This window comes from Babylonia areolata, chromosome 13, assembly GCF_041734735.1.
Source record: "Babylonia areolata isolate BAREFJ2019XMU chromosome 13, ASM4173473v1, whole genome shotgun sequence".
In the NCBI taxonomy this organism is placed as follows: domain Eukaryota; kingdom Metazoa; phylum Mollusca; class Gastropoda; order Neogastropoda; family Buccinidae; genus Babylonia; species Babylonia areolata.
The window spans coordinates 1,053,462-1,065,455 of NC_134888.1; the positions used below are offsets into that span (position 1 = coordinate 1,053,462).

An 11,994-nucleotide genomic window follows, 5' to 3' on the forward strand; every position below is an offset into this window, starting at 1 on the left:
CTGTGTTGTGTTGTGTGGTGTGGCTGTGTTGTGTTGTGTGCTGTGCTGTGTTGTGTGGTGTGGCTGTGTTGTGTTGTGTGGTGTGGCTGTGTTGTGTGGTGTGGCTGTGTTGTGTAGTGTGCTGTGGCTGTGCTGTGGCTGTGTTGTGTGGTGTGGCTGTGTTGTGTGGTGTGGTGTGCTGTGGCTGTGTTGTGTGGTGTGGCTGTGTTGTGTGATGTGGTGTGGCTGTGTTGTGTTGTGTGGTGTGGCTGTGTTGTGTGGTGTGGTGTGGCTGTGTTGTGTGGTGTGGTGTGGCTGTGTTGTGTGGTGTGGCTGTGTTGTGTGGTGTGGTGTGGTGTGGCTGTGTTGTGTGGTGTGCTGTGCTGTGTGGCTGTGTTGTGTGGTGTGGTGTGGTGTGGCTGTGTTGTGTTGTGTGGTGTGGCTGTGTTGTGTTGTGTGGTGTGGCTGTGTTGTGTGGTGTGGCTGTGTTGTGTGGTGTGATGTGGTGTGGCTGTGTTGTGTGGTGTGGCTGTGTGGTGTGGTGTGGCTGTGTTGTGTGATGTGGTGTGGCTGTGTTGTGTTGTGTGATGTGGCTGTGTGGTGTGGTGTGTGATGTGGTGTGGCTGTGGTGTGTGATGTGGTGTGGCTGTGGTGTGTGATGTGGTGTGGCTGTGTGGTGTGGTGTGGTGTGGTGTGGCTGTGTTGTGTTGTGTGCTGTGTTGTGTGATGTGTTTTGTTGTGGTGTGCTGTGGCTGTGTTGTGTGGTGTGGCTGTGTTTTGTTGTGTTGTGTGGTGTGCTGTGGCTGTGTTGTTTGGTGTGGTGTGGCTGTGTTGTGTTGTGTGGTTGTGGTGTGGTGTGGCTGTGTTGTGTTGTGTTGTGTGGCTGTGTGGTGTGGCTGTGGTGTGGTGTGGCTGTGTTGTGTTGTGTTGTGTGGCTGTGTTGTGTTGTGTGGTGTGGTGTGGCTGTGTTGTGTGGCTGTGTTGTGTGGTGTGGCTGTGTTGTGTGGTGTGGTGTGGCTGTGTGGTGTGGTGTGGTGTGGTGTGGCTGTGTGGTGTGGTGTGGCTGTGTTGTGTTGTGTTGTGTGGCTGTGTGGTGTGGCTGTGGTGTGGCTGTGGTGTGGCTGTGTTGTGTTGTGTTGTGTTGTGTGGCTGTGTTGTGTTGTGTGGTTGTGGTGTGGTGTGGCTGTGTGGTGTGGCTGTGTTGTGTGGTGTGTTGTGTGGTGTGGCTGTGTGGTGTGGTGTGGTGTGGTGTGGCTGTGTGGTGTGGTGTGGCTGTGTTTTGTTGTGGTGTGGCTGTGTTGTGCTGTTGTTGTGTTGTGTGGTGTGGTGTGGCTGTGTTGTGTGGTGTGGTGTGGTGTCATGTGGCTGTGTTGTGTGGTGTGGCTGTGTTGTGTTGTGCTGTGTGGCTGTGTTGTGTGGCGGTGTGGTGTGGTGTGGCTGTGTTGTGTGATGTGGTGTGACTGTGTTATGTGATGTGGTGTGGCTGTGCTGTGTTGTGTGGTGTGGTGTGGCTGTGTTGTGTGATGTGGTGTGGCTGTGTTGTGTTGTGTGGTGTGTGATGTGGTGTGGCTGTGTTGTGTGCTGTGTTGTGATGTGGTGTGGCTGTGTTGTGTGGGGTGTGGGGTGTGGTGTGGTGTGGCTGTGTTGTGTTGTATGATGTGGTGTGCTGTGTGGTGTGGTGTGGTGTGGTGTGGTGTGGCTGTGGTGTTGTGTGGTGTGCGGTGGCTGTGTTGTGTTGTGTGGCTGTGTTGTGTAGTGTGATGTGGTGTGGCTGTGTTGTGTGGTGTGCTGTGTTTTGTTGTGGTGTGTTGTGTGGTGTGGTGTGGTGTGGCTGTGTTGTGTGGTGTGCCGTGTTTTGTTGTGTTGTGTGGTGTTCTGTGGCTGTGTTGTGTTGTGTGATGTGGTGTGGCTGTGTTGTGTGGTGTGGCTGTGTTGTGGCTGTGTCGTGTTGTGTGGCTGTGGTGTGGTGTGGCTGTGTTGTGTTGTGTTGTGTGGCTGTGTTGTGTTGTGTGATGTGGTGTGGCTGTGTTGTGTGGTGTGGTGTTGTTTGCTGTGGCTGTGTTGTGTGGTGTGCTGTGGCTGTGTTGTGTTGTGTGCTGTGCTGTGGCTTTGTGTTGTTGTGTGCTGTGGCTGTGTTGTGTGCTGTGCTGTGGCTGTGTGGTGTGGTGTGGCTGTGTTGTGTGGTGTGGTGTGTTTTGTTGTGTGGTGTGGTGTGGCTGTGTGGTGTGGTGTGGTGTGGCTGTGTTGTGTTGTGTGATGTGGTGTGGCTGTGTTGTGCGGTGTGGCTGTGTTGTGTTGTGGTTTGGCTGTGTTGTGTTGTGTGGTGTGGTTGTGTTGTGTGGCTGTTTTGTGTGGTGTGGTGTGGCTGTGTTGTGTGGTGTGGCTGTGTTGTGTTGTGTGCTGTGCTGTGTGGTGTGGTGTGGCTGTGTTGTGCTGTGGCTGTGTTGTGTTGTGTGTTGTGGTGTGGCTGTGTTGTGTGGTGTGGCTGTGTTGTGTGGCTGTGTTGTGTGGTGTGGTGTGACTGTGTGGTGTGGTGTGGCTGTGTTGTGTGGTGTGGCTGTGTTGTGTTGTGTGATGTGGTGTGACTGTGTTGTGTGATGTGGTGTCGCTGTGCTGTGTGGTGTGGCTGTGTTGTGTGGCTGTGTTGTGTTGTGTGATGTGGTGTGGCTGTGTTGTGTTGTGTGATGTGGTGTGGCTGTGTGGTATGGTGTGTTGTGTTGTGTTGTGTTGTGTTCTGTGTTTTGTTGTGTGGTGTGGCTGTGTTGTGTTGTGTGATGTGGTGTGGCTGTGTTGTGTGGTGTGCTGTGTTTTGTTGTGTTGTGTGGCTGTGTTGTGTGGTGTGGCTGTGTTTTGTTGTGTTGTGTGGTGTGGCTGTGTTTTGTTGTGTTGTGTGGTGTGCTGTGGCTGTGTTGTGTGGTGTGGTTGTGTTGTGGTGTGGCTGTGTGGTGTGGTGTGGCTGTGTTGTGTTGTGTGGCTGTGTTGTGTTGTGTGGCTGTGGTGTGGTGTGGCTGTGCTGTGGTGTGGCTGTGTTGTGTGGTGTGATGTGGCTGTGTTGTGTGGTGTGGTGTGGCTGTGTTGTGTGGTGTGATGTGGCTGTGTTGTGTTGTGTGCGGTGCTGTGGCTGTGTTGTGTGCGGTGCTGTGGCTGTGTTGTGTTGTGTGTTGTGGCTGTGTTGTGTTGTGTTGTGTTGTGTTGTGTTGTGTGGTGTGGTGTGGTGTGGTGGTGTGGTGTGGTGTGGTGTGGCTGTGTGGTGTGGTGTGTGGTGTGGCTGTGGTGTGGTGTGGCTGTGTTGTGTGGTGTGCTGTGGCTGTGTTGTGTTGTGTTGTGTCATGTGGTGTGGCTGTGTCGTGTTATGTGGTGTGGTGTGGCTGTGTTGTGTGATGTGGTGTGGCTGTGTTTTGTGGTGTGCTGTGTTTTGTTGTGGTGTGCTGTGTTGTGTTGTGTGGTGTGGCTGTGTTGTGTGGTGTGCCGTGTTTTGTTGTGTTGTGTGGTGTTCTGTGGCTGTGTTGTGTTGTGTGGTGTGGTGTGGCTGTGTTGTTGTGTGATGTGGTGTGGCTGTGTTGTGTGTGGTGTGCTGTGGCTGTGTTGTGTTGTGTGGTGTGTGGTGTGGTGTTGCTGTGTGGTGTGCTGTGGCTGTGTTGTGTTGTGTGCTGTGCTGTGGCTGTGTGGTGTGGTGTGGCTGTGTTGTGTGGTGTGGTGTGTTTTGTTGTGTTGTGTGGTGTGGCTGTGTGGTGTGGTGTGGTGTGGCTGTGTGGTGTGGTGTGGTGTTGTTGTATTGTGTGATGTGGTGTGGCTGTGTTGTGTTGTGTGGTGAGGTGTGGCTGTGTTGTGCGGTGTGGCTGTGTTGTGTTGTGGTTTGGCTGTGTTGTGTTGTGTTGTGTGGTGTGGCTGTGTTGTGCTGTGCTGTGGCTGTGTTGTGTGGTGTGGCTGTGTTGTGTTGTGTGATGTGGTGTGGTGTGGCTGTGTTGTGCTGTGGCTGTGTTGTGTTGTGTGATGTGGTGTGGTGTGGTGTGGCTGTGTTGTGTGGTGTGGTGTGGTGTGGTGTGGCTGTGTGGTGTGGTGTGGTGTGGTGTGGCTGTCTTGTGTTGTGTGGTGTGGTGTGGTGTGGCTGTGTTGTGTTGTGTGGTGTGCTGTGTTGTGTTGTGCTGTGTGGCTGTGTTGTGTTGTGTTGTGTGGCTGTGTGGTGTGGCTGTGTTGTGTTGTGTGATGTGGTGTGACTGTGTTGTGTGATGTGGTGTGGCTGTGTTGTGTGGCTGTGTTGTGTTGTGTGATGTGGTGTGGCTGTGTTGTGTTGTGTGATGTGGTGTGGCTGTGTTGTGTTGTGTGGTGTGGTGTGGCTGTGTTGTGTGGCTGTGTGGTGTGTTGTGTGGTGTGGTGTGGCTGTGTTGTGTGATGTGGTGTGGCTGTGTTGTGTTGTGTGGTGTGGTGTGGCTGTGTTGTGTTGTGTGGTGTGGCTGTGCTGTGTGGTGGGCTGTGTTGTGTTGTGTCATATGGTGTGGCTGTGTCGTGTTATGTGGTGTGGTGTGGCTGTGTTGTGTTGTGTTGTGTTGTGTTGTGTGGTGTGGCTGTGTTGTGTGGTGTGGTGTGGCTGTGCTGTGTGGTGTGCTGTGGCTGTGTTGTGTTGTGTGGTGTGGCTGTGTTGTGTGGTGTGGTGTGGCTGTGTTGTGTGGTGTGGTGTGGCTGTGCTGTAGCTGTGTTGTGTGGTGTGGTGTGGCTGTGTTGTGTGGTGTGGCTGTGTTGTGTTGTGTTGTGTGGTGTGGCTGTGTTGTGTTGTGTGGTGTGGCTGTGTTGTGTTGTCTTGTGTGGTGTGGTGTGGCTGTGTTGTGTTGTGTTGTGTGGTGTGCTGTGGTTGTGTTGTGTTGTGTTGTGTGGTGTGGGTGTGTTGTGTTGTGTCATGTGGTATGACGTGGTGGTGGTGCCTTGTGTGGTGGAGTGTGGCATGGTGCAGTGTGGTGCAGTGTTATGTAATGCAGTGCAGTGAAGTGTGTTGTATTGCGACTGCTGTGTTGTGGTAGGGTGTTTTATGTTGTGAACATGTCATAAACATAAACATGGGGTGAAAAGCCAGCCTGGGGCTGAAGATAAGTGAATCAACTTGTGTGAAGTATGTTTTCTTTATTTTTTTTTTAGTTATTTGTCCGGTTTTTTTTATGCACACACACAGTAACAAGGATTCTTGTCTGATTGTCTTTCCACAGTAATTTCATCAGCTGCAAGTTTGATTTGGTTTAATGTGATAGATACTTAACGCATTGTACTTACCCAAATACCACTTTAGCACGTTCATCCATGACCAAATGGTGTTTGATCTGGTTTTGTTCATAGAGTATAGTAAATGTGATAGATACTTAACGCATTGTACTTACCCAAATACCACTTTAGCACGTTCATCCATGACCAAATGGTGTTTGATCTGGTTTTGTTTGTATAGTTTTCTTTGTGAATGGTTTCAAAGGAATCATGCTTGAGTTGTTGTACTTAGTTGTTGTTGGTGGTGCTTTATTAATTTTAAAAAAAATTTTAAAAGAAGATTTGGATTGTCAAATGTGTGGGTGGGTGTGGTGTGTGGGTGATGGTGTGAATGAGTGAATGAATGATTGGATGTATGTGCATGTGTGTGTGTGAGAGTGTATGTTTTTGTGTTTCTGTGAGACTGTGTGTGTGTTTGCGTGAGACTGTGTGTGTGAGTGACGGTGTGAGCATGAGTGCATGTGTAGTGATGACATTACTTTTAATTCAAAACCCCTTGAGTGCTATAGAACATATCACATATGTGCATAGCGATGTCACTGATGACATCATCAGAAGAAGGGAAACAACTCTGAAAGCTGAAAATTCACACAGTTCCTGTAGAGTGGTATATCTCCAGGGCGTTTTCTCAGTTTTAGGCTAACTGTTTTGGATAATGTTTTAGGACTTGAAACAGCATTTTGTAGAGTTGTTCCCCCTGGCACTGGAGGGGTTTTCATGACGGGCGCAATAGCCGAGTGGTTAAAGCGTTGGACTGTCAATCTGAGGGTCCCGGGTTCGAATCACGGTGACGGCGCCTGGTGGGTGAAGGGTGGAGATTTTTACGATCTCCGAGGTCAACATATGTGCAGACCTGCTAGTGCCTGAACCCCCTTTGTGTGTATACGCAAGCAGAACATCAAATACGCACGTTAAAGATCCTGTAATCCATGTCAGCGTTCGGTGGGTTATGGAAACAAGAACATACCCAGCATGCACACCCCCGAAAACGGAGTATGGCTGCCCACATGGCGGGGTAAAAACGGTCATACACGTAAAAGCCCACTCGTGTGCATACGAGTGAACGCAGAAGAAGAAGAGGGGTTTTCATCACCACTCTTTGTGCTTTTTGCTCACCAGGCTGCTGCAGTTTGACGGTGTTGAACTGAACCATGTGACTCCCATGAAGTTCGCCAGACACACACTGCACTGCTGGAAGCGCCGCGATGGGTTCTACGTGAGCGTGGCAGAGCTGTACGCCAAGGGCCTGGCAGTGGAGGACCTGTGTTCGCATCCCCACTACTACATGCTGCGCAACGAGAGAGTCTTCCTCAGTAACATCCACCACAGCTCGCTCACTGTCCAGGACTTACCGAAGTTGGTTAACATCCATCGCCTGATCCGCTTGTTCAAGGCCAGTGTGAACGCTGACCTGCGGAAACTGGCCGAGCACAAGTTTTATGTCAAGTTGTGGAAGCACTCCTGTCCGCGGGAAGAAACCAGCCAGCGTTCGCCCACACAGAATGTGCAGAGTTTGGGACATGGTGAAACGCCGTCGACAGGAAATGTTGTGGACCTGACAGAATCGGAGACTGCGAGAGCTGCGTTGTTGTCCTGTGCCTCAAAGACTGTGGAACTGATCGAGTCAGAGACTGCGAGAGCTGCGATGTTGTCCTGTGCCTCAAAGACTGTGGAACTGATCGAGTCAGAGACTGCGAGAGCTGCGATGTTGTCCTCTGCCTCAAAGACTGTGGAACTGATCGAGTCAGAGACTGCGAGAGCTGCGATGTTGTCCTCTGCCTCAAAGACTGTGGAACTGACCAAGTCAGGGACTGCAGGGCAGATGTTGTCATCCTCCCCCATAAATGTGATGGACATCCTAGGGTCACAAACCAAGACACATTCCCTGACGCTTCCCACAACCATCGTGTGCTTGGTCGATTCACCGAGTGTTAGCTCCTCAGTTGAGGGCAGTGGGAAGGGACGGTGTGGGAGAGCGGATGGGGAGGTGGTTGCTTGGCAACGTCCTGTCTCTGTTGCAGTGAGTGGAGCCTCACTGTGTGTGGCCGGCAGTGCCGGACCTTGCAGTCAGGTTTCAGGGACAACCTCTCTGTCCTCCAGCGCCCCTCAGGACACCGGTTCCACACCAGCGTCACGTGCTTCCAGTCATCCACAGCACCAGCTGTATGTTGAACCTGTAGTGACAGCAGTCCTGACGCAGTGTGTTGCCGGCAGCCGTCACCTGTCTGCTTCACCTCACACCATAACTCAGCCTGACCACATACCACCTTCATACAGCCAGCCTTCTCTCCCATCAGCTGTTGATATGCCCCCCCCAGATGATGGTTCGGGGTCTGTCCATCCCACACAACTCCTGCAGACAGACCATGATCCTCACCAGCATCCCCCGCGGAGCAGCGCGGCCCTGGTTGTGTCCAGACTTGAAAGCGGTGAGAGCGTCTCGGACCTGATGAACTGGCTGATAGAACAAACAGCGGGTAACGACCACACGCGTTACATGCAGTTCCACAGAGCCTGCCAGTGCCCGGACCGCCAGGTGAGCGTGTTCCCCAGCTTCTCCTTCCTGCAGTGCCTCTACACACAGCTCTCCCCCTTCACCATTCTGGAGCAGGTGGGGCAGGCCGTGGTGGGCGGCCAACTCATGTCGTGCGTCTACCGGGGGACAGAGGTCCTGTTCCCCTTCCCTGATCTCAAGAAAGCTGGAATCCTCAGCAAGGATGGCACAAACCTCACCGCTCGGCAGTTGGCTAGGCTGAAGCGGTCAGGGTCTGACAAAGACATTCACAGCTTGCCAGGAGAGGTGGACGTTATCACCAAGTTTGTGACCGCCTCCCAGACAGAGGGCTACTGCTCGGGGACTGATGTCAACCTCCTGGCCAACACCAGACTTCTGGGCGAGCTGCTGCACAGTCAGGGTCGCAGGAAGCACGTGCACCTGCACAGAGTGGGTCACATCTGCCCACAGCCTCAGTCTGTGGTCTACAGTGTGCAGAGACGGAACAGCAGCCTGGGCCCTGTGCAGACCGCCTGGATGTGTGCCTTCCGCTGGTCCCAGGATCTGGACCGACAGGTGGTGGCCAGTCGCTCGGCGTCTTCACTGCTGTGTTCTGCCGGGTGTCGTGCCGTGACAGCGCCCTCTGTTGAGGACGCCACCGGCTCTCAAGGGCCCTGCAGTAACTACACGGTGGTCATCAGAGCTGTGGGTGAGGTGGAGAACAGTTTGATGCCTCCATCTTCAGCTGAGCGGGCAGACTATTTCAGTCTGAGCCGTCTGCAGTGGAAGGACATTCTGTTGGCACGACGACCACCACACACACACAGGCAGGCTGTATGTGTCAAGGGGGACACGGGTCTGTGTGGTCAGAAATTGGAAACTTGCCATCAGAGTGCAGATGGCTGTCACCAGAGCACTGCAAGCACTTCCCTGAAAACAGAGAGTCCTCCAGGAACCACCAGCATGTCCCCCAACAGCTCACAACTTTCACATCAAAGCTCACATGTCCGTATAAAAAAAGAGAAATTGGATGCCAACATCAAACAGGAAGCGGTGGAAGCGAGTATAAAACAGGAAGCAGGATCACCTTCCATGGTGACCAGAAGATTCGGTCCTTCACTGAAGGATCTGTGGCGAGTCAAACTGGAGCCACGCTCCTTCACTCTAAAAAAGGAACTGGGCTTCCCGTGCACCTGTGGAAGTGATCATCACCAAGAGCACTGCGATACTCTCTGCTCCAAGAGTTCACCCGAAAGCCACAGTGAGGCTGCCGAGAAGAGCAGCGGCCATGGCTTTGTGAGCATTACCTATGCTCACGGCACAGAGAATCAGATCTGTTATGTTCACAAGGGCTTGCCCAAAGTCTCAGAGAGCCCAAGACCATGTGGATCGAGCACAATGACAAAACTCCTGGAGAGCTCAGCGCTGGAAGGATTGGTCCTTGATGCTGTTTGCAGACAGGTGCAGCTGTTGCAGGATGACAAGACAGTTCGACAGCTGGTCGGGGCACACACAGACCTCCCTCACGTAGTCCTCATGGGGATTCTGAACACAGAGGACTGTTACTACACGTGTCTTGGCATCGACACACGTCTGTACGTGAACTGGGCGGAAGTTGTGAGTGACCTGAGCCAGGAGGACAGAATGTTTCTCTTCAGGCAAGCGCGGTCTCTTCATGCGTACCTTTATGTGCCTCCGGCCTTTGTACACCGACGCCTGAGCTGTTGTTTCGGCAGTGATTTGGACGTGTTGCAGAGCGCCCCCTGGGTGTGTGTGAACACACTGGTGGCCATCTACAACATGGGATCAGGTTTGCTGCCTCGGGAGATGATTCTGAAACGCTTTGTGGACATCACTCCCAACTCTTTCTCCTTCCCCTTCTTTCTTCTTTTGAGGGGCGCTGGAGGAGGTGTGGGAAAATGAGAGGGAGTGAAAAACATGATGAACAAGAATGCCAGAGAATCGACAGACAGGCAGAAAATACGAAAAAAAACTTAGCTGTGTGAAGAGCACAGGAACAGGAGTCATGATGGCTGCCGGAAAAAGAGGGCGCTAGCTAGCGGGACAAAGGGGAGGTTACCTACTTCCAGGAGGTTATCAGCCGTTGTTGCTTTCGTTTTCTCCGCATAGGCGGATAATAGTTTGCACAGGACAGGAATGTCAGACCCCTGCCGGAGTCTGCACTAGTTGGGTCACGGTAAGTGTGTTATTTAAACGTAATTCTAGATAGAAAATTTCCTATGTTGAGAAAGTGACTTTAGTCAGGCAGCATAGTGGAAGATCGGGAGTGAAAAAGATGATGTTGAGAAAGTGACTTTAGTCAGGCAGCATAGTGGAAGATCGGGAGTGAAACAGATGATGTTGAGAAAGTGACTTTAGTCAGGCAGCATAGTGGAAGATCGGGAGTGAAACAGATGATGTTGAGAAAGTGACTTTAGTCAGGCAGCATAGTGGAAGATCGGGAGTGAAAAAGATGATGTTGAGAAAGTGACTTTAGTCCGGCAGCATAATGGAAGATCGGGAGTGAAAAAGATGATGTTGAGAAAGTGACTTTAGTCAGGCAGCATAGTGGAAGAGCGGGAGTGAAAAAGATGATGTTGAGAAAGTGACTTTAGTCAGGCAGCATAGTGGAAGAGCGGGAGTGAAACAGATGATGTTGAGAAAGTGACTTTAGTCAGGCAGCATAATGGAAGATGGTGGGTGGAGAGGTGTGGGGCTCCAACGAGTCACAAAGTGAGAAAAGTGGCAGGTTAGGAAGAAATGGCGTGAGAAGTGAGGAAGGAAGAGTTCGCTTTGGGATGTTGGGGGCAGCTAGGTGGAGGGGAGACAGAAAAACCTTTGAAAGAACCTCCCCCCAAAAAGAGTGTGAATATATGTGTGTTTGTTTGCATGCGTGTGTGTGTGTGAGTGTGCGTGTGTGTGTGTGTGAAAGTGAACAAAAGCATTGTTAAATCATGAAGCTGTGTTGTGATACAGATAACAGTTCAGGCAGAACACTCTGTCAGGAAAACTGACCACACCTTTACCAATAACCTCTGCTCCAGAACACTGTCAGGAAAACTGACCACACCTTTACCAATAACCTCTGCTCTAGAACACTGTCAGGAAAACTGACCACACCTTTACCAATAACCTCTGCTCTAGAACACTCTGTCAGGAAAACTGACCACACCTTTACCAATAACCTCTGCTCTAGAACACTGTCAGGAAAACTGACCACACCTTTACCAATAACCTCTGCTCCAGAACACACTGTCAGGAAAACTGACCACACCTTTACCAATAACCTCTGCTCCAGAACACTGTCAGGAAAACTGACCACACCTTTACCAATAACCTCTGCTCTAGAACACTGTCAGGAAAACTGACCACACCTTTACCAATAACCTCTGCTCTAGAACACTCTGTCAGGAAAACTGACCACACCTTTACCAATAACCTCTGCTCCAGAACACTGTGTCAGGAAAACTGACCACACCTTTACCAATAACCTCTGCTCTAGAACACTGTGTCAGGAAAACTGACCACACATTTACCAATAACCTCTGCTCTAGAACACTGTCAGGAAAACTGACCACACCTTTACCAATAACCTCTGCTCCAGAACACTGTGTCAGGAAAACTGACCACACATTTACCAATAACCTCTGCTCTAGAACACTGTGTCAGGAAAACTGACCACACCTTTACCAATAACCTCTGCTCCAGAACACTGTCAGGAAAACTGACCACACCTTTACCAATAACCTCTGCTCCAGAACACTGTCAGGAAAACTGACCACACCTTTACCAATAACCTCTGCTCTAGAACACTGTCAGGAAAACTGACCACACCTTTACCAATAACCTCTGCTCCAGAACACTGTCAGGAAAACTGACCACACCTTTACCAATAACCTCTGCTCTAGAACACACTGTCAGGAAAACTGACCACACCTTTACCAATAACCTCTGCTCCAGAACACTGTCAGGAAAACTGACCACACCTTTACCAATAACCTCTGCTCTAGAACACTGTCAGGAAAACTGAACACACCTTTACCAATAACCTCTGCTCCAGAACACTGTCAGGAAAACTGACCACACCTTTACCAATAACCTCTGCTCCAGAACACTGTCAGGAAAACTGACCACACCTTTACCAATAACCTCTGCTCTAGAACACTGTCAGGAAAACTGACCACACCTTTACCAATAACCTCTGCTCCAGAACACTGTCAGGAAAACTGACCACACCTTTACCAATAACCTCTGCTCTAGAACACACTGTC

General features: G+C 51.1%; 1 protein-coding gene across 2 annotated transcripts in view; it reads left to right on the plus strand.

Moving 5' to 3' along the window:
• LOC143288962 (uncharacterized) overlaps positions 1–11,279 on the plus strand; it is a 44,735-nt gene extending 33,456 nt beyond the window's left edge. For both annotated transcript variants that reach the window (XM_076597659.1, XM_076597660.1), the window contains exon 7: positions 6,349–11,279. In XM_076597659.1, the coding sequence (XP_076453774.1) occupies positions 6,349–9,646 (3,298 nt within the window). In that variant the 3' untranslated portion in view covers positions 9,647–11,279. The remainder of the gene's footprint in view (positions 1–6,348) is intronic.
• The last annotated feature ends 715 nt before the right edge of the window (positions 11,280–11,994 follow it).